Source organism: Giraffa tippelskirchi, chromosome 8 (genome assembly GCF_054371585.1).
Source record: "Giraffa tippelskirchi isolate mGirTip1 chromosome 8, T2T-mGirTip1v1.2.pri, whole genome shotgun sequence".
NCBI lineage: Eukaryota > Metazoa > Chordata > Mammalia > Artiodactyla > Giraffidae > Giraffa > Giraffa tippelskirchi.
Window position 1 is genome coordinate 161,318,664 of NC_137282.1, and position 18,784 is coordinate 161,337,447.

The following is an 18,784-nucleotide window of genomic DNA, read 5'->3' on the forward strand; positions in this document are numbered from 1 at the left end:
GTAGTCAGGAAGAGAGGGGTGCCCAGTGTTCTAAGATGACTTGCTATTTCTGTCACTCTGGGTTGTTTTTTTAAAAAAAACGAAAGCCAGAAACTGCCTCCTCAGTACAAATACCAGTGAACCCTAGAAGTGATAAATGTTCTAGAAAGCCAGAAGTATTTCTGAGAGCCTCCTTGATCGAGGAGGCTGGTAGAGGCTGTCCCTGGACATGTCCACCAGCATGGGCTCATCACAACCATCCCTGAGTCAAGCTCTGACTTGGGCAGACACTGGCCGTGTGACCTTGAGAAAATAGCCTCACCTCTCTGAGCTTCCTCATCAGTAGCCTGTGGCTAAACTTAGTAGTTACCAATTAAATGACAATGTAATGAGGCAATTAAAGTTCTCCCCCCAGTGCTAGGTCGGAAGGCAGTGCTTGGCGGGCACCTGCCCTTGAGACTGGCGAGAAGCAGGGCCCGCCTGCAGGGATGGCAAGCCGGGGAGGGGTGGGGGCAGAAGGCTGACAGAGGCTGAGCCCAGGCAGGGAGGAGGCCGTGGGCCCCCGCTGACCCCCGAGAGGCCAGGGCCACACGGCTGGCAGCACGTGGCCTGACGAACTTCCTAGTGGGGGTCTTCGGAGCCGCCGGCCTCCCTTCCCTCCTCAGGCTCCTCTCAGACAAACTGCCGGTTTGCCCCGGCAAACCGGTGGCCCCGGTGGCCCCTGCTCCCCTCTTTCTAAAGGCACCCATGAGAATGATTGCCTGGCTTTCTCAGTGCCCCCACCGTCTCTTCAACACTGAGGTGCTGATGGTGGCGAATCGTGTCCAGCTTGTCCAGCTGGGTCTCGGTGACTCTTCTCCGTGGCTCGGTGGAGTCCCACATGCCCGAAGCAGAAATACGCCCAGACGGGGGATCGGAGGGAGAGTGGAAGACAGGTGTGAAGGTGTGCTGAGCGGTTCAGAGCCAAGAGGGCTGAAGTCTGGCTTCCCCCTGGGCTCTACCTCCTTCACCCTCACAGACCACCCAGCACTGACCACTCACCCGCCGGCCTCCTGCTCTGCCAGCCTAGCTCCCTGCATGTGGATCCCCCCTCCCACAGAGCCCCAGCTTGCCACGGACAGCGGTTTGGCCGCCAGTGGACGTCCTCTTGATGCCCGCGGAGGGAAGAGTAGGCTTCTTGCAGATTCAGGAGAGGGAGGGGCCCTTACAAGGGCACAGCTGGGCGGAGTAATTGGACCTTGGGTTCGCAAATGAAATTCCGGGAGGGCCAATGCAAGGTGGCAGACCCTGGAAGGAGCGATTTAAGCCTCCTGTCCCAGTGTGCTGATGGGTTTGGAATCATGTGTAACCTCGGGGGGAGGCATCCATGAATCACCGAGGACAGCTCAATGAAGGTGCTGGTGCAATGTCCAGCTGCAACCCAGGCAGTGAACAGGGACGTGGGGCTCACGCTGGGCAGGAGTAAGGTGACCATTTGTCCACATCCTGAATGAGCTCAGCTTGCTCACCTCATCATACCACAGCCACAGTATAAATGGAAACAAGTTTTTATGGGAATTAGGGCTCCAACATAGTAAAAGGTGAATGGATAGTAGTTTGGGTTCCAATCAGTTCTCATGGATTTGGGGTAATTACATGATGCCACTTTTGTAAAAACTTTTTATTTTCTTTTGGGGTACAGCTGATTAACAAACAATGTTGTGGTAGTTTCGGGGGAACAGCAAAGGGACTCAGCCATACATATACATATATCGGAAATGGAAACAATTTTAAAAGAAAGGGATGGTGGTGCTAATTAGGGTCAGTCAGTCAGTTTAGTTGCTCAGTCATGTCCAACTCTTTGCAATCCCATGAATTGCAGCACGCCAGGCCTCCCTGTCCATCACTAACTCCCTGAGTCCACCCAAACCCATGTCCATCAAGTCGATGATGCCATCCAGCCATCTCATCCTCTGTCGTCCCCTTCTCCTCCTGCCCTCAATCTTTCCCAGCATCAGGGTCTTTTCCAATGAGTCAGCTCTTCGCATCAGGTGACCAAAGTATTGGAGTTTCAGCTTCAACATCAGTCCTTCCAATGAACACCCAGGACTGATCTCCTTTAGGATGGACTGGTTGGATCTCTTTACAGTCCAAGGGACTCTCAAGAGTCTTCTCCAACACCACAGTTCATGAAAGGCATTTCAGTACAAGGCTCCTCTCCTTCTAAATGGAAGTGTGATCCAGTGTCCCACTGCTGGAGTGGAAGTGGTCATATGGGATGATTCTGGGTAAAGGGTCTGTGCCCACCTCTAGACTTGTCTCCATCAGAATGTAGCCCTCAGCGGGGGAGCCATTTCTGTTATATTTTACTTTTGCTTTGCCAACACAGTGCAGGGCATAGAACTGGTTGGAAAACATTTTAAGTACTCATTTAGCTGATCAATCTCATTTAATTCATTCTACAAATGCTATTATACATGAATACATCCAAATGTCAGATGCTAAGGATTCAGGGGGGAGTTAATCGGGTCACTGCCCTCAAGGTGCTCCATCCAATGTTCACCAGCGAGACAACGACATACAGTACACGCTATAAGAATGTAAGGTGGGTGGCAATGTGAGCCAGGAGTCCTGGAGATGAAGGGAAGGGGCTTCTATCCTAAACCCAGGGGTGGAGGGGAAGGTGTTCACATGGTGAGCGAAGCTGTTGTCCCCTTGCAATCTTCCGGCCGTGCTCTTCAAAGATGAAATGCCCAGAAAGTGACCTTGACCCACAGTTGAAACTCATGGTGAAAGTCTAAGGGTCTGAAGTGAGACGACCAGAGATCAATCTGTTTCAAGGTCAAGTGGGAAGGAATGGAAGGTGGCTCAGTAGGTAAAGGAATCGCCTGCAATGCAGGGGACGCAAGAGACAGGTTTGATCCCTGGGTTGGGAAGATCCCCCTGAGGAGGGCGTGGCAACCCACTCCAGTCTTCTTGCCTGGAGAATCCCATGGACAGAGGAGCCTCGTGGGTTGCTGTCCGTAGGGTTGCAAAAAGTCAGACACGACTGAAGCAACTGAACACGCACGCACACACATCTTATATTATTATGACTGTGGTTGTTGACGGTTGAAACTCACTCTCCCTATATCCAGCCCCTCACACTCCTTCATGGACGATCTCAAGAACCTCTGACGCTTTGCCCTCTTCCCGAAGGGGCTGATGCCCCCAAGGCTGCACATTCACGAGAGGCTGATGGACTCACTACTGTTTGGGAACAGAAGCAGGTTGCTCTTACCATCAACACCTCTCCTGTTTCTCCAGCTGCCAGGCACTGTCCAATCCCAGGTGCTAGCTCCTTTAAGACTAGCCCACGCCGCACTCGGAGTTGCAGAGATCCCAACAGTCACCAGCACCCAGAGGCCCTCTTGGAGTCAACAGCTTCCTAGACTCTGGGACTCCTTCTCTCCCATCTAAGCCTCTGCCTCAGGTGTCCCTTCTCATTCTGCTCACATTCCTGGGGGAAGGTCTTCATCTCTAGACGGTGAGCTCCAGGTGGGGTTGGTGAAAGCACGTGCTGCTCATGCCCTCGGGATGTGACGAGAAGGTCTGTGCTCCTGTGTGCTCACCTAGGCCCGTGGCCCATCCATCTGCTCCCCAGAGGCCAGCTGATTGACCAGCTGTCAGATGTAGAAAATGGCATAGCTCAGAGCTTTAAGCACCTCGTGATATTAAAGACAATTGGAAAGGTGATGAATGCTAAAACATTAGCAAGAGTCTTTCCTTTATTGCCTTTTCATTTGAAATTAAGTAGGTTTGATGAAACTGGCTTTCTCGATTAAACTTTTTAAAAGAATTGTGAGTTAGCAAATTTGTATTTATCAATTTCAGCTCAAAGTTGGGACAATCTAAGAACTAGTCAGTGAATCACGTGGAAAGAAATTATAGTTTTATTTTGTTTTTCCTTAGGATCTCATGGGAAAACACCAGATCAAGTCAAACTGCTCTTGTAATTCTCTTTCCTCTCTTTCTCTCCATGGCTCAAGGCAATATGATTAGCTCTGCCACTAATTAGCTGAGTGACTTTGGGCAAGTTGCTTGAATTCTCTGGGCCTTAATTTTCTCATATGACTTCTAATTTAATGAGGTATAGGGTCACCTCCAATATTCTTGCCTGGAAAATTCCATAGACAGAAGAGCCTGGTGGGCTACTGTTCATGGGGTCACAAGATTCAGACAGGACATAGCAATTAAACCTCCACTGCCCCCAGCTCCAAAATGAATACTTTTTAAATAAATGTCACTGTTCTTCCAGCCAGGCCTTTCTTCCCGTGGTCAGTAGTTTCTGCCCCAGGAACCCTGCTCATCTGCACAGGCCAGACTGGGACCCGCTCACCCACGTGTAGGTGCTGCTTTGCAAACTGGCTCCTCAAGCAGAAAAGACACAGAAATCAAACATGCCACAGACAATGTCTGTAATTCTTTGGCTGGCCTCAGTGCACCTGCTTCTTAAAAAATAAAAAAATCCTAACTTCCTCCACTACTTTTTGGAAAGAGTACAGTTGTTATTGTTTGTTTTTCACTTCAAATGCAAAAAAAAAAAAACCTCTACTGCAACGGATAGTGTCGAATCTATAAATAAATCTCTTTCTAAGCAAGTTTTAGAGCAGAAATTCAGCAGCTTTCATGCTGGGGAGCCAGTCCTGGATGTAACACAACCCCACAGAGCCTAATCTCATTGCAGTCTTACACTTACATGCTGGTTTACCCATCATAGGTACATTTTTGATGTTCAGACTGATACACTTTAAAAAAAAAATGCTTTTTACTTTGTATTGAGGTATAGCTGATTTACAAGGTTGAGATAGTTTCAGGTGAACAGTGAAGGAATTCAGCCATACATATAAATGTATCCGTTCTTCCCCCAGCCTCGCTCCCCTCTAGGCTGCCACCTAACATTGAGCAGAGTTCCTTGTGCTGCAGAGCAGGTTCTAGTCGGCCATTGATTCTAAATACAGCGTGTACCTGTCCATCCCAAACTCCCTGACTATCTCTCTCCCCCATCCCCCCCCGACAACCATAAATTTGCTCTCTAAGTCTGTGAGTCTCTTTCTGTTTTCTAAGTAAATCTGGTTTTGACCCCTGTTTGGGGAACTAAATCTCACATGTTGCATGGCCAAAAAATAAAATCAAATTTTTAAAAAAGAAAAAGACAATCTCTGCAGACTGATGCACTTTGTATGTTGTTTTTAGAAGCTCAGTGTGTCCTGACTAGTTGGACTTTCACATTGTTATATTGTAGTTGAGTTTTAATCACGATACGCAAAAAGAATTATCCAGAAATGAATTCCAAGAAAAACAGAAGAAAATTTCTGAATATAAGCCAAACTGCTTACGATGCTTAGAGTTCACAAAATTATCTTGTGATGTATCCAAGTTACCAATCCTGAACAGCTACCAAAGATATTTATTTTCAAATAACTTATCGAGTTAACCACACTCTTGTCAGCCAAATTATTTCTGAGAAAATTACCTGGAGCTAGATCACGAGACTGTCACTAGAGAACTGAGAATATATGCTGTGAATCCACCCCAGAGTCTCCAAGGAAGGACTGAGAAACTTATCTGCCACCTCCAAAAATCAAAATAGCTCCTGCTTATGGAACGCTTTCTTTGTGCCAGGCCCTAAGCTAAGTGGGTGACATGTATCGCTATTAACTCATTTAATCCTTTTGACAACCCATTAAGGTAGTGGCTATTACTGTCCTCACTTCTAGAGGAAGAAATCGAGGCACAGTAACTTAACCATGGTCACCAGCCTTTAGCTTCCATGATTTCTGGTTGGGAATCATTTTTAATTCCATTGATAATCCGTTGTACATAATAAACCCCTTTGTTTGTGTGCTGTACTCCAAATTGTCTCTCTGTCTTCAGCTTTTGACAGTTTGACTATGAGGCATTTAGGTATATATCCCTTTGAGTTTATCCTCTTTGGGTCTTTTAATTTCTAAGGTGTGTATATTACTATCTGTCATCAAATTTGGAAAAGTTTTCAGCTATTACTTTTTCAAATATTCTTTCTGCCTCTTCTCCCTCTTTCATTTCCTTCTAAGAGGCCCATTATGTGTGTGTTCCACGTGCCTTGGGGCTCTGTTCATTTTTCTTCATATATTTCTTCTGTTATTCAGACTAGATCATTTCAATTAACTTCTCTTCAAGTTCACTGTTTCTTTACTCTTTCTACCTGCTCAAATCTGCTTTTGAGACCTTCTAGTGAATTGGAGAAGGAAATGGCAACCCATTCCAAAGTTCTTGCCTGGAGAATCCTAGGGACGGCGGAGCCTGGTGGGCTGCCGTCTGTGGGGTGGCACAGAGTCGGACACGACTGAAGCGACTTAGCAGTGAATTTCTGAAATTTTTATTCTAGCTATTATACTTTTCAGTTCCAGAAATTCTGTTTGATTCCTATCCATAATTTCTACCTCCTCATTGATATTCTCTGTTTGGTTAGACATTGCTTTCAAAGGGCTCCCAAACAGGTTAATAGTGATAATTCAGTTGCTGAAATTTAAGGAGTGCCAAGTCCATTTTCTCTTCTTTGTTCTTTGATAAGCTGCACGTTTTTATAGGCACTGTGGTTGTAAGGTTGTTCATTTTCAAGACTACCATGGAGCTACAGAGAGAGGGGTAGAAATAAGGGAAATTAAAATGCCCCAAAACTCGCAGTTTTTACTGAGGTTCTTTTGTTTTTGTTGAGTAAATCCTCCCTATGTTGTTGCAAACCTTTGGTCCATTTCCAGAGTTCTAGAGAAGTTGGTTTTGATCATGTTAGGATTCTCATTATTTTCATGAAGGAGTAGATTTTTGGAAGCCCTTCCCTTGCCATTCTGGGAATTTTTCTCCAGAGCACACTTTTAACCACTATACAAGTGGTTAGAAATTTGGGGCGTATCATACCCTGGAGGGTTTTACATTCTGTAGGAATAGTTTGGAGGAGGGCATGGCAACCCGTACAGTACTTTTGCCTGGAGAATCCCATGAACAGAGGAGCCTGGCAGGCTGCGTGTAGCCCATGGGGTCACAAAGAGTCAGACATGACTGAGCAACTAAGCACAGCACAGGAATAGTTTGGGATCTAATATCATCTTCCTGACATACATCTGCTGAAATACAAAATATTTTATGTATTTTTTATTTCATGAAGTCTTCTGTACATTATAAGGCATTATATTATCTTTTAGGAATTGTGTATAGAAATCTGTGGACTTTGTTTCAGTATAATAAATGGAGTGTTACGAAACATCTGTTTTAAAACTAGGAAGGAATATTAATTTTTGAAGGTTGAAAATCACTGCACAGGACTCTCCTCCCCTTCCTTTCATATTTCTATCCTAGTCCTACAGCAATAATGTCTCCAAAGTTATCTCCCAAATACTTGTTCTACTCAGGTCCCACGTAAGAGTGACAAGGAGGGAGTTTGGGAGGTAAAAAATGAGAGATCATCACAAATACTTCTCATGAGATTAGAACGAAAGGAGAAAATGGAAGCCACCTGATAAACCACATAGAAAGTGCTAAGGTATCTTTCACAACAAGAAAAATGTCATGTTTTGGTTAATCATAAATTCTGCTTAAGAGAGTCATCTTATACTCGGACCAAAGGTTACCAGTTTTCAAATAATTAAAAGCTAATGAAATATGTACCACCTAAGCTATACTGAATGGAATTTAATTTCTTTTGATAATTAATAAGACCTCTTGAAAAACTTCATATAAATAAGAGTTTTCAGTATAGCATACTCATAAACAGCTGTATAATAGAAAAAAGTAATTTTGGTAACTACTAAGACTGTTGGCTGTATTTTTTAAAATTCCTCTCAATAATTATGGATAAGCTTGGTCAGAATTTATTATAAAAAGCTTTCTATATGTTAAAGTTATTCTCAAAATCCAATCTCTTCTCCATTTTCGGCCGGAATATTAATTGATAATTTGCTATGCAAGTGAGAGATAAAGGTGTCCAAGGCCGTATTGTCACAGTAAATACAGCAGAGGGAATTCAGCACAATGACAGAGGACCTCCTGCTAAGTAGTGATGTCAGATGTGGCTCCTGAGTGGGTGGCATCTACCTCCTGAACCTTTGGGAGGTTTCATTTGGTCTCTTTCATTTCTGGTGCCACAATTTAAAAAATAAAACAGATGATCAAAAGAGCGAAAACTATCAAAAGAGGAGAAAAAATAAATTTACATGATTATCTCCTATTGTCCTAAAAATCATTGCTAATAAAGCTGCTGTAAAATTCTCTCCATAAATATTCAAGATATCAATACCTGGAATCTTGAGAAGAAAGGGGAAAGGCTATATACTTTCAAGGCATAGGCAAAACACATTCCCAGGAAAAGTTGTAAGCAGAAACAAACTTGCTAAGTATCAGCATACTGTACGTGTAACTGAATTTATCCAGTAGGGCCTGGGAGGACCGTACCAACATTTAGACCATACCAACGTTCTGATTGGTTCAAGTTCACGTCCACTGAGTTGGTGATGCTATCTAACCATCTCATCTTCTGCTGCCCTCTTCTCCTTTTGCCTTCAATCTTTCCCAGCATCAGGGTCTTTTCCCGTGAGCAAACTCTCAGGGGATAGTGGAGGACAGGGAAACCTGGCATCCTGCAGTCCAACAGGTCGCAAAGAGTCAGACATGACTGAGGGACTTTCATTTCACTTCATGCTACATCAGATGGTGCTTAAACTGCAGCTTCTTAATGAGCATCGTAGGATTCCTTCCCTGCATATAACAAGCAAAAACAAACACCTTCATTACTTCTCTCTTTTCTTGATGGGCGATTTGTTCCTCCCGGGGATATTGGCTTGATATCCGCCCATTTGGACCTTTGGGAGCCTTTGGTGGACAAGACCCCAGAGAAACTCAAAATGCCCCTCTTGGCCTTAGCACTCCAGCATCCGCTGACAGTGAACAGCTGCATTCTGAAGAAGCACAGTTCTCCCAGCTCCACCGAAGAGCCCTGAAGTGTGCCCCTTCCTCTGAATAACTCCCCTCTGTTGTCTGGCTTCACTACCTTTCCCAACTGACAAGGATTTTCTTGGTCCAGACTTTTATCTCCGTTTTGGAATGTCTTATAGACAAGCCTCAGGATCCACCGACTTGTCTCTCCTTCTCTCCCACAAGCCCCCCCACCCGACGCCTTCATGATTGGAATGACCAGATGTCAGCAAGCCCAAGGCGTGCAGTCGTTCTTGCCATCAGTACCGCTGCCTGTGTGAGGAGTGCACCCGCAGGGCTAGAGAGGGGTGTGTGTGTGTTAGTCCCTCAGTCGTGTCCGACTCTTTGCAATCCCATCGTGGACTGTAGCCCGCCAGGCTCCTCTGTCCATGGAATTCTCCAGGCAAGAATACTGGAGTGGGTTGCAATGCCCTCCTCCAGGGGATCTTCCTGACCCAGGGAGTGAATCTTGGTCTCTGGCATTGCAGGCAGACTCTTTACCGTCTGAGCCACCAGGGAAAAGATGAGGGTACGCCCCGTTAACACAAATAGTTTGCAAGACAGACCAGCTCCAGCCATTTTTCAAATGAATTCAAATACTTGGTTTACATTTGAAGCTGGTCCAAGACATCTCTTCCAGGGCTTTCTCTCGATCTTGTTTGTGCTGTCCCTTGAGCCCTAATAAAGCTGCAGAAACAGAATTGCAATCCCACGTCTCTTTCTTTTTAGGGAAGAAAACCTTTCTGCACAGATTGCAGAAAAGATGACCCTGTGGAATGTTTAAGCAGTTAGCCAAATTAAAGGCAGTAAAGGACGCCTTGCTTAAACTATCCACTCCATTTGAACATACAGCATGCAGAGCTCAGAAGCCCATCTCAGTCTCAGCTGTGTTTTCGGTCCACTCTGCACCCTCCCATGAGCTCTTGTTACTCTAGATGTGACCTTAGCCGGTTGGAACCAGGACAGATTCTGAACTGCGTTCTTCCCCCTTTAATAAAATGTACTTCTCTTAATGTTTTTTTTCTGTATATATTTATTACAAAAATTTCAAACATTGCAGAAAAAAAGTATAAAAATAAGAGTCATCCACTTTCTAACTACTCAGAATATTTGAAACATTTTGTTAAGCATTCTTTAACAGGTCCCTTTGCACACTGTATTCATTTTTTATTGTTGCATAACAAATTACCAGAACCTTGGCAGCTAAAACGGCACAAATGTATTATCTAGCAGTCTCTGTGGGTGAGGAGTTTGGGCACAGTGTAGCTGTCCTCTGCTTAGGGTCCCAAATGATGGCGATCAAGGTAGTAACTGTGGGCCCCTCTGATACCTGGTGCTCTCTTCCAAGTTCACTCAGGTTGCTGGAAGAATCCAGCTCCTTCCCGCTGTAGAACTCGCCGAAGCTGCTCTTTTCTTCCAGGCCAGCAGGGGAACGTATTTGCTGCTTCAGATCTCTGGTTTGCTCTGTCTTAGACCTCGAGACCCAGATTTAAAGGCTCACATGATTAGGTCAGCTCCACGTGATAATCTCCTTTTTAATTAAATCAGCAGATTAATTAGCTTAATTACATCTGCAAAATCCTCTTTGCCAGGTAAAGTAACATCATCCCAGGAGTGACAAGGCATCCGATTCATAGACATCACCCATATTCAAGGGGAAGGGATTCATACAAGAGTGGGGCTCGTTGACATCTCTGCCTTCCACACAAACGGACACATCCACAGTGAACACTGGACTTTGTGTTCTGTAGTGTGATTTTAAAAATAGATACGCCCTGGTTATTTTCCTACCTAATAAATACAGATCAGATTTTTATGGCTGAAGACTGCTCTATTTTGTGATTTTAAAATAATCAATCGCATATTGGATGGTTTCTGGTTTTCCTTCTTAAAAATCATGGACAGATGAGCATCCTCGTGTGCATGTCTTTGCATCTGCATGATTATTTTCTGTGCACGGTTCTAAGGAAAGGGCTTCACCAAATCCAAGGGTAAACTATAAACTAAACCAATGCTGCGAGGTCCCTTCCAGGAGCCTCCAGCAGTGCACGGTGCTGCTTTGCTAGTGAGGTTCTGCTTCAGGTGAAGATCTCTGCGTCCTTTGCACCTACACCACCGAATCATTGTTGAGAGCATCCTTGAAAGGAGTTCTAGAAATTACTAGCTGCCACTGCAGGAAACATACAGGAAGTGACGTAAAGAAACAATTTGCTTCTCACTTCTTGCTTCCATCATTATCTGCCCAAAGAAGTGCTTTTCAATTAGATTAGATAGTTCTCAACAAAACAGGGGCTTTATTTTAACGTCTACCCGGCTTCTTTAGAAAGAGGCAACGTGGATACTAGATCACAGAGAAGGTTTATAATCTTTTTAGCTTTAAAAGGACACTGCATGTATCGATAATGTAGTGGGAAGTCGGGTTCCAAGTAAACGCTCTGAGAAAATACAAAACTGTGAATCTTAAAAACAAACCAAGATTTAATTATGCCTGCCTTGCTGAGAGATCCTCTTGCCTTTCAAGAAAACAGGACCTGGTGAGCAGCTGCTAAGGGCCAGATCTGGTGCTGGGAACTTGATGGTGAGCAGGCAGGCGACATCCGCAGAATGAATCCAACCCTCTGAGAGTGCATGATGAAACTGAAAGGTGTATTTATCTAGGTAGAGATCTAGGTTAAAAAGCTCTAAAATTAAAAAAAAGACTTTCTAGGAAGCATATCTATTTCTAACCTGGATAGAGGTAAATGGAATTCAGCCATGTCTGTAAACATTAGTTCCTTTCACAGAGGAAGTTGAGATGTCAAAGGCAGGCACGTGTACCCAGAAATACTGAGCACCCAGACAGAAAGGGGACCGTCGTGGCGTGGTAGCCCAGATCACATTTCCTCTGGCCATTCTGAGCAGAGAAAGAGGCGTGATGGGACAAGCCCTGTGGCTGCAGAGGGTGCAAACTTGCTGGCTGCCCGTGGCCACTCTGGGAGCCCAGCTACTGGCCTTTCCGCCTGCTGACCAAGGCCCAACCCCTCCGGAACATGGCAAGTTATCTTCACCTCACCCACTGCTACAAGTTCCTGACCCTCTTATTAAACTCTTCCACCTTAAACACACCTTAAACTTCTGCCTTCCGTCCTGAAACTGGACGAGATGTGAGTAGCTAATTAGATATTTTAGTCAGAGAAAAGAAACTTTCCCCCCATTTCCTGGTCGTTTGAAAAGAAAGAAAATCCTCAAGGCTAAGTCTTTACCCGAGATTTGAGAACAACACTTATCTTGTTCAAGGCTAACCTGGCCCCAGTATTTGAATTTAAATAAGGAGGTCTGGGGCCTATTAATCTAGGGCGGTGCTGGGGAAAGCCGGGGTTGCTAAACACTGCAGGCTGTGCAGGAAGCAGGATAGCAAATGTTTCATTGCTGCTTTTTCTGGGCCTCTCTGCCTGCTGGTGTAACCTTCACCATCTGGAGGGAGGCTTGCGTTGTTCAATACGTGATCACAGTGACCTTCCTCCCAGCTTCGGAGCAAAGACAGAGGCTCTCAGGTGAGAGCTGACCCCAGGCCCCCGCCCCAACACCCCACACTGTGACTCCGACCTCCATCTGCGCGTCCCTCCCGGGCAGGCAATGTCACGCTCCCCTTATTCGTCCGTCCACGGCGCCTCTCTTGACCTACGCCCCCTGCACCTTTGGTATCTGAGCCTCTTTTGATTCCATCTCTCCCTTTATTCCATCGTATTCTCGCTCTCTCTCCCCACTGGCTCCTCCTCCATAGACACGACACTCTCTAACATAAAAATAATCAGAACAGTCTTCCCGTGTTGCATTCTTCTCCAGGCACTGAATGGGACCATGAGGCTCCCTGGAAACTGGGAAGCTTCCTCACACGCACAGCTCCTTCCTGACGGTTCCTCTTCTTCCCTACGGTGATGGGGAGCTCAGTCCCCAGTCCTCACCCAGCCCTCTCAAGTACAGATTTGCAGACTTAACTGACCTGAGGAGAAAGCCCAAATATTCAACTTGGGATAAAAGGATCTCGCAGTCTCATCCTCACCAAAGCAAAGCTTGGTGCTTAAAAGCGTGGATCCTGTAGCTCTAACTCACTGTGTGACCTCAGGCAAGATTCTTAACCTCTCTGTGCTCCCATTTCCTCCCTTGTAAACAGAGGTCAATAATAACAGTGCCTTTCTCCTGGCGGGCTGGGTACATCAGGTGTGCTCATGTACACAGGGGCTTTAGAACAGGGCCGGGCACACAGGAAGTGCGGTGTGTACTTGTCAGTCTTGTGAGGCACTGCCCACCGCTACCTGCCAACCCCTCTTCCCCCAGATACGCAAACGTGCTACCCACCCGCCACAGCGAACAGCATACGGGTTGCCAAACACTCCGTGCCTCCGCAACTTTGTTCTTAGTCCTTTTTTGACCTGCCAAGCTCTCATTTGTTTGGGGGACTCTGCTCAAACATCACTTCGGCTGTGAAGTTTTCCCTCCTGCACCCAGGGCTTCCCCACTGAGACCCCACTGACCCCACCTGAATTTCCCCTGTGGCATGCATCTCTTCAGTCAGTTATTGTTAAAGCCAGAGAGTTACCATGTTTGAGCACTTATCCTATGCCAGGTCTTGTTCTAAATGCAGTAAGCTTCACGACGAACCTATGAAATGTTTTAACAGTTGGTTTCTGTGTTTGCCTCTCCTTGATTGTGGAGTTTCTTAGGGACTGGAACCTATGTTTTGATCATGGGCGGGGGTCCAGCATGGTGCCTGGCGCATGATGTGTGTGTGTGTGTTCAGTCGCTCAGTCGTGTCCAACTCTGTGACCCCATGGACTCTAGCCAGCCAGGTCCCTATATCCATGGGATTCCTCAGGCAAGAATCCTGGAGCAGGTTCTTCCCAACCCAGGGATCGAACCAGGGTCTTCTGTGTTTGCTGCATTGGCAGGAGGATTCTTTACCACTAGCTCCACCTGGGAAGCCAGTGCATGATGGGTGATGCATAGTTAAATAAATGCTGCCGAACTGAGTCAATAGATGAGCAGGACTCGGAGAGGGATGGGAATGTGCACGAATCCCTGACACTGAAGGACACTTGAGGAAAGGAAGGGTGGTAGCCGGATCCAAAGTTCATCAGTGCTATAAACAGAGATGGCTGTAATTGCCTCACGCCACCGTTAAACTGCTATTTCCATCTGAGTATTTTCTATAGCGCCGGCAGGTTAATGCGCCCTCATTTGTTTCTGCAATGTCGTATAATTTCAGGACTTTCCAAGGACATAATCATGCGATTCTTGATGACAGTTTATCCCGTGCTCTTGCTTCACGGGTCCCATGCTAAGTCTAAAAGTTTTGCAGGGCCCTTAGCTCATGGGTCGCCCACATTTGCTAAAACCTAAAGAGACACTCACCTTGGCAATCTTTTCTTCTTGTTGGACACAAAATGAAAGTTTGCCACAATGTTATAGTGTCTGTGCCAATAGTCTAAGCCCATAAACAAAAGCATTTTATTGCTTAATTGTTACAAAAGGCTGTGCTTTTTATAAGTCATATATATATATATATATATATGGAATTCAAAGATATATGTGTTTCAATTTTAATTAACTTGTCTTCTCTACCATATCTCTTGAGCCCATAGTAAATTCTGTTTCAGTAGGCAGCAGACAATGGGTAAGGTTAAAATTGTTTAAGGCATTGATTAGAATCTCTCTGGGTGGCCTTAAAGCTGCTGGGAGAGCCACGTGCCACCACGTGAGTGCCCCCCGGGGGTACCATGGAAATGGACCTGCCCAGGAAACTTGCGTCCAGATCCTCAGTGTGTCTCTAGGAGGCTTCCATTTAGCTTAAGCCAGTCCAATAATTTATAGGCTTCCCTGGTGGCTCAGCAGTAAAGAACCCGCCTGCAATGCAGGAGATGAAAGAGACACGGGTTTGATCCCTGGGTTGGGAAGATCCCCTGGAGGAAGAAATGACAACTAGTAAAGCAATTATCCTTCAGTAAAAAAAATTAATTAATTTAAAAAAAAGAAATGGCAACCCATCCCAGTATTCTTGCCGGGATTTCCAATATTTTATAGAGAGCATATCCACAGGATTTTTGGTCCCTTTTTGATTTCCTGGAGCACTGAACGTGATGGGAAGTCTAATCTCACTGGGGTGGTGTTTTCTAAGGAACTACCACTGCTGGAACGAAGCCTGGATGACGAGGCCGGACCTTCCCGTTGGGTTTGGAGGCTGGCAGGTCGTGGACAGCACCCCCCAGGAAAACAGCGATGGTAAAGCCACATCCTCTCTCGGGGAAATTGTTGCATTCCTGATCTTTATATTTTGCTTTTGTGATTGCATCTGATGTGTGGGAAACACGCCCGCCTGGTGGGAACCAACATCAGCCGTGTGCTTCCTGGGCACGCACAGCATTGACTGCCCGCCAGTCAGGTTTAATTTCATTTCGATGGCTGTCTTTACTCTGATTACTTTGTAACTTTTGGGGGGGGGGAAGCATAAAACTTAACATATATAATTCATCGACTCTTGCTTTGATAAGCAGTTTTGAAGACAAGAGGAAAACTATCTGTGTAAGCACTTTCACTTGGCTATAAAGTATATTTCAGCCCTGCCCGACACACAGTGCTAAGATAGAAGGCGGTGAAGAAAATAAAGAACTCAGAAAGTAATTACGGATCATTCTTTAAATTGCTATCTTTTCAGAACCTGATTTCTTTCCAGGTTGTGTGATTTCTTTGAAATCTTGAGTATGTGGATACTCATCTTCTAACTTGTAAACTATGCTAAGTAGTGGCAGCTATGACACCACCCCACCTCCAGCTTTTTCATAAGCTTCCATTTCCCTTTAATATGATGATAAAAATCAGTGCTATGGGACATTATTTTTATTTCCCCAGGTGTTGATGTAAGATATTGGTGAATTGGCAATTAGATCTGGAATGCATGAAGTGTTAAAAATACATCCTTTGATGTACAGCCCTCTGTCTCAAAAAATTTCTGTAACTGTGCCCTGTTCTCTAATGGATGGAACAGTTCTTAGAGCTGAGCTGAACTTCCCGGGTTATAGTCCTCAAATGAGGCTCAAATGGAATTTTCCATTTCTTTCTTTAAAAAAGATATTGATGTGTGCATATCCAGATATACACAAACATTCATTACATACTCACAAGGGAACGTCAGTACAATACTGGATTTTGAGAGAAAGTTCAACGCTTCCTCATGTTCTGGATTATATGTCATGACGAGGTATCTGAGTGACTAATGACAGCTAATCTCTTAGAAACAAGAGAGAGAGCTGGCTAAAATTCAAAATACCTTGTAAAAGTCGGCATGGGCCTACTAACTTCCCCAAAGCATGCTGTCCGTGTAGCGTGGCTAGTATCCAGATTCTCCGGTTAAACTTGACATATGTCCACAATGTCCAAAAATGAAAACAAACAAACAACACAAGTCCTGGGGACGTGTCACCGTTTCCAACATTCCAGATACACTTCTAACAGGATAAGCCCTATGTCAGCCAACAGCTCGGCCCCCACACGCTTGAGCCTGTTTATGGCTGGAAGAGTAGATGCAGGAACGCTGTGCCCTTTGTTCTTTTCATGACTTTGGTTTGGGGTTTGCAGAAGCATTTCCACCATGTCCCTCCCTGTTGATGGCACATGTAGGTTACTCACCCACTCTGGCCATAGAAAGAACTGGGGCCGCATTGGTGATGACCTTGGGAGCGGTTGCCCCTACAGCCCGCTGAGGGCTGTGACCTATATGCGGACCACTTTTGTAACTGGAAAGACCAAAGATGGGAAACTCACACTCTCCTTCTTCTGTGTGGTTCAGGGATGTATCGGTGCGGCCCCGCCTCTGTTCAAGCCATCAAGCACGGCCATGTCTGCTTCCAGTTTGATGCACCCTTCGTTTTTGCAGAGGTAAGTGGAGAGCTGCGGGAAAGAATCTCCTTCCTCCCCAAGCTCTTAACTCACCAAAGAATAAGGCAATGGGCTGTTACCTCTAAATTTCCCAGGAACACGGTGTATCTTCATGTTTACAAAGTTAACCAGACATCGTTCCAACCTCTGGGTGCTACATGTTCTATGCAGTTCTTACTTAACATTTTCCTCCCCTTGATGTTCTGAGATTTTTCTGCCTGAAAGCAATTGCTTTAGTAACCTTAGCTTGGGCCTCTGTACCCAGGAAATAGGTACCAACTGCTCCCAAGAAATTAAGTGACTAAATGAATCACTCAAATAAAAATTGGTGGAGACAGGCTGTGAACTGACATGGGACAGTGCCCTACTTCACTCTGAGACTAGCCCAGTGGTTCACACAAAATAAAATCCAAACACACCCCAACTGTGATCTTAGTCTTGGAACTACAGTCCATTCCCTGCTATTCCAAGCCATCTTCTACCAGCAGGGACAGAGTAAGCTGTTACAATATGGATGGGACAAAAAGATCTGGAACACAGCTCACTGATAGGTGGATGGGGACATTTTGGCTGAAATTATGGAAGAACTGGGTGGAGGCTGGAAGCAGAGAGGGCAGTTCAAAGGTGCTCCAAAGGGAGCTCTGAAAGTCAGAGTGAATGTAAGAAGTATCAGGTAAAGGAGAAGGCCTGGCTGGGAGGCTGCTGGGTGCAAGAGGGAGGAGCAGAGAAACATGTGAGGCTGAGAGGCGGGACTTACCCAGGGTATGATTTCACCAGTAAACATGGTAAAATAATGTCTACCACTATGGAATCACTTTGCCCACCATTTGATGCTCTCAGCAACCCTTTAAAACGGATGTTATAATTCTTCCCATTTTACAGAAAAGTGAGGCAAAGAGTGATTAAATAACCTTTCCATGATCATCTAACCAATAAAGAGTAGTGGTAAGATTTAAAGCCAGGCAAACACCTGGTTCAATCCCAGGGTCAGGAAGATCCCCTGGAGAAGGAAATGGCAACCCATCCAGTATGCTTGCCTGGAAAATTCCATGGACAGAGGAGCCTGGCGGGCTACAGTCCATGAGGTCACAGAGAGTCAGAAGCAACTGAGTGAATGGGTACACACGTAGGCCCCCAACCTCACGCTAGTAACCACCACATGCTGCTACTATTCTAGAATGAATACGTATGTATCATTAACATGCATCTAGCACTGTGGGAATTCAGAAGCCTGAGTCCTTAAGAAACTTGATTCCTGATGGAGGTAGTGGTACATAAACACAGCAACATTTAAAAAACAACAATGCAAGTGTTGCTACGGAACCAAAGGTCAAACGAGGGATGTAGGTGATAAATGACCTGCATTTATGTTAATTAAGAAATATGCGCTAGGACTGTGGCAGGACAGCAAAGGCCACCAGACCCTGTCCTGGGAGAGAGGGTGACCGGAAACAGACACAAGGACAGCTGTGTGATGGCCACAGTAGGCCAAGCGGAGCATCACAGAGCCCACGGAGGGGAGGGCTGGGGATGCTCCCTGGAGGAAGTGGAGCCTGAACCGAGTCTGGATGGATGACTAGTTACTCAGCTTTCCTGGGGGCTCAGTGGTATCAACTTGCAATGCGGGAGATGTGGGTTCGATCCCTGGGTCAGGAAGAGCCCCTGGAGAAGGAAATGGCAATCCACTCCAGTATTTTTGCCCAGGGAAATCTCATGGACAGAGGAGCCTGGCGGGCTACAGTCCATGGGGTCACAAAACTGAGTGACTCAGCATGAGCAGACAAGACAGTATTCAGGCGAAAGAAGTAAGAAAAAAAAGCCAGAGGAAGGAAGGAATTTCAGACAGAGGAGAAACCTTGGGCTTCCAAAAGGTACATGCAGACAATTAGAAACTGTTCAGGAGCTTCCCTGGCAGTCCAGTGGTTAA

General features: G+C 45.6%; 1 protein-coding gene across 3 annotated transcripts in view; it reads left to right on the forward strand.

Annotated features, from left to right (window-relative positions):
• The window catches only part of F13A1 (coagulation factor XIII A chain), a 147,508-nt gene that overhangs the window by 84,990 nt on the left and 43,734 nt on the right, over window positions 1-18,784 (forward strand). For all 3 annotated transcript variants that reach the window (XM_081523708.1, XM_081523709.1, XM_081523707.1), the window contains 2 exons: window positions 15,101-15,204; window positions 16,769-16,857. In XM_081523708.1, the coding sequence (XP_081379834.1) occupies window positions 15,101-15,204; window positions 16,769-16,857 (193 nt within the window). The remainder of the gene's footprint in view (window positions 1-15,100; window positions 15,205-16,768; window positions 16,858-18,784) is intronic.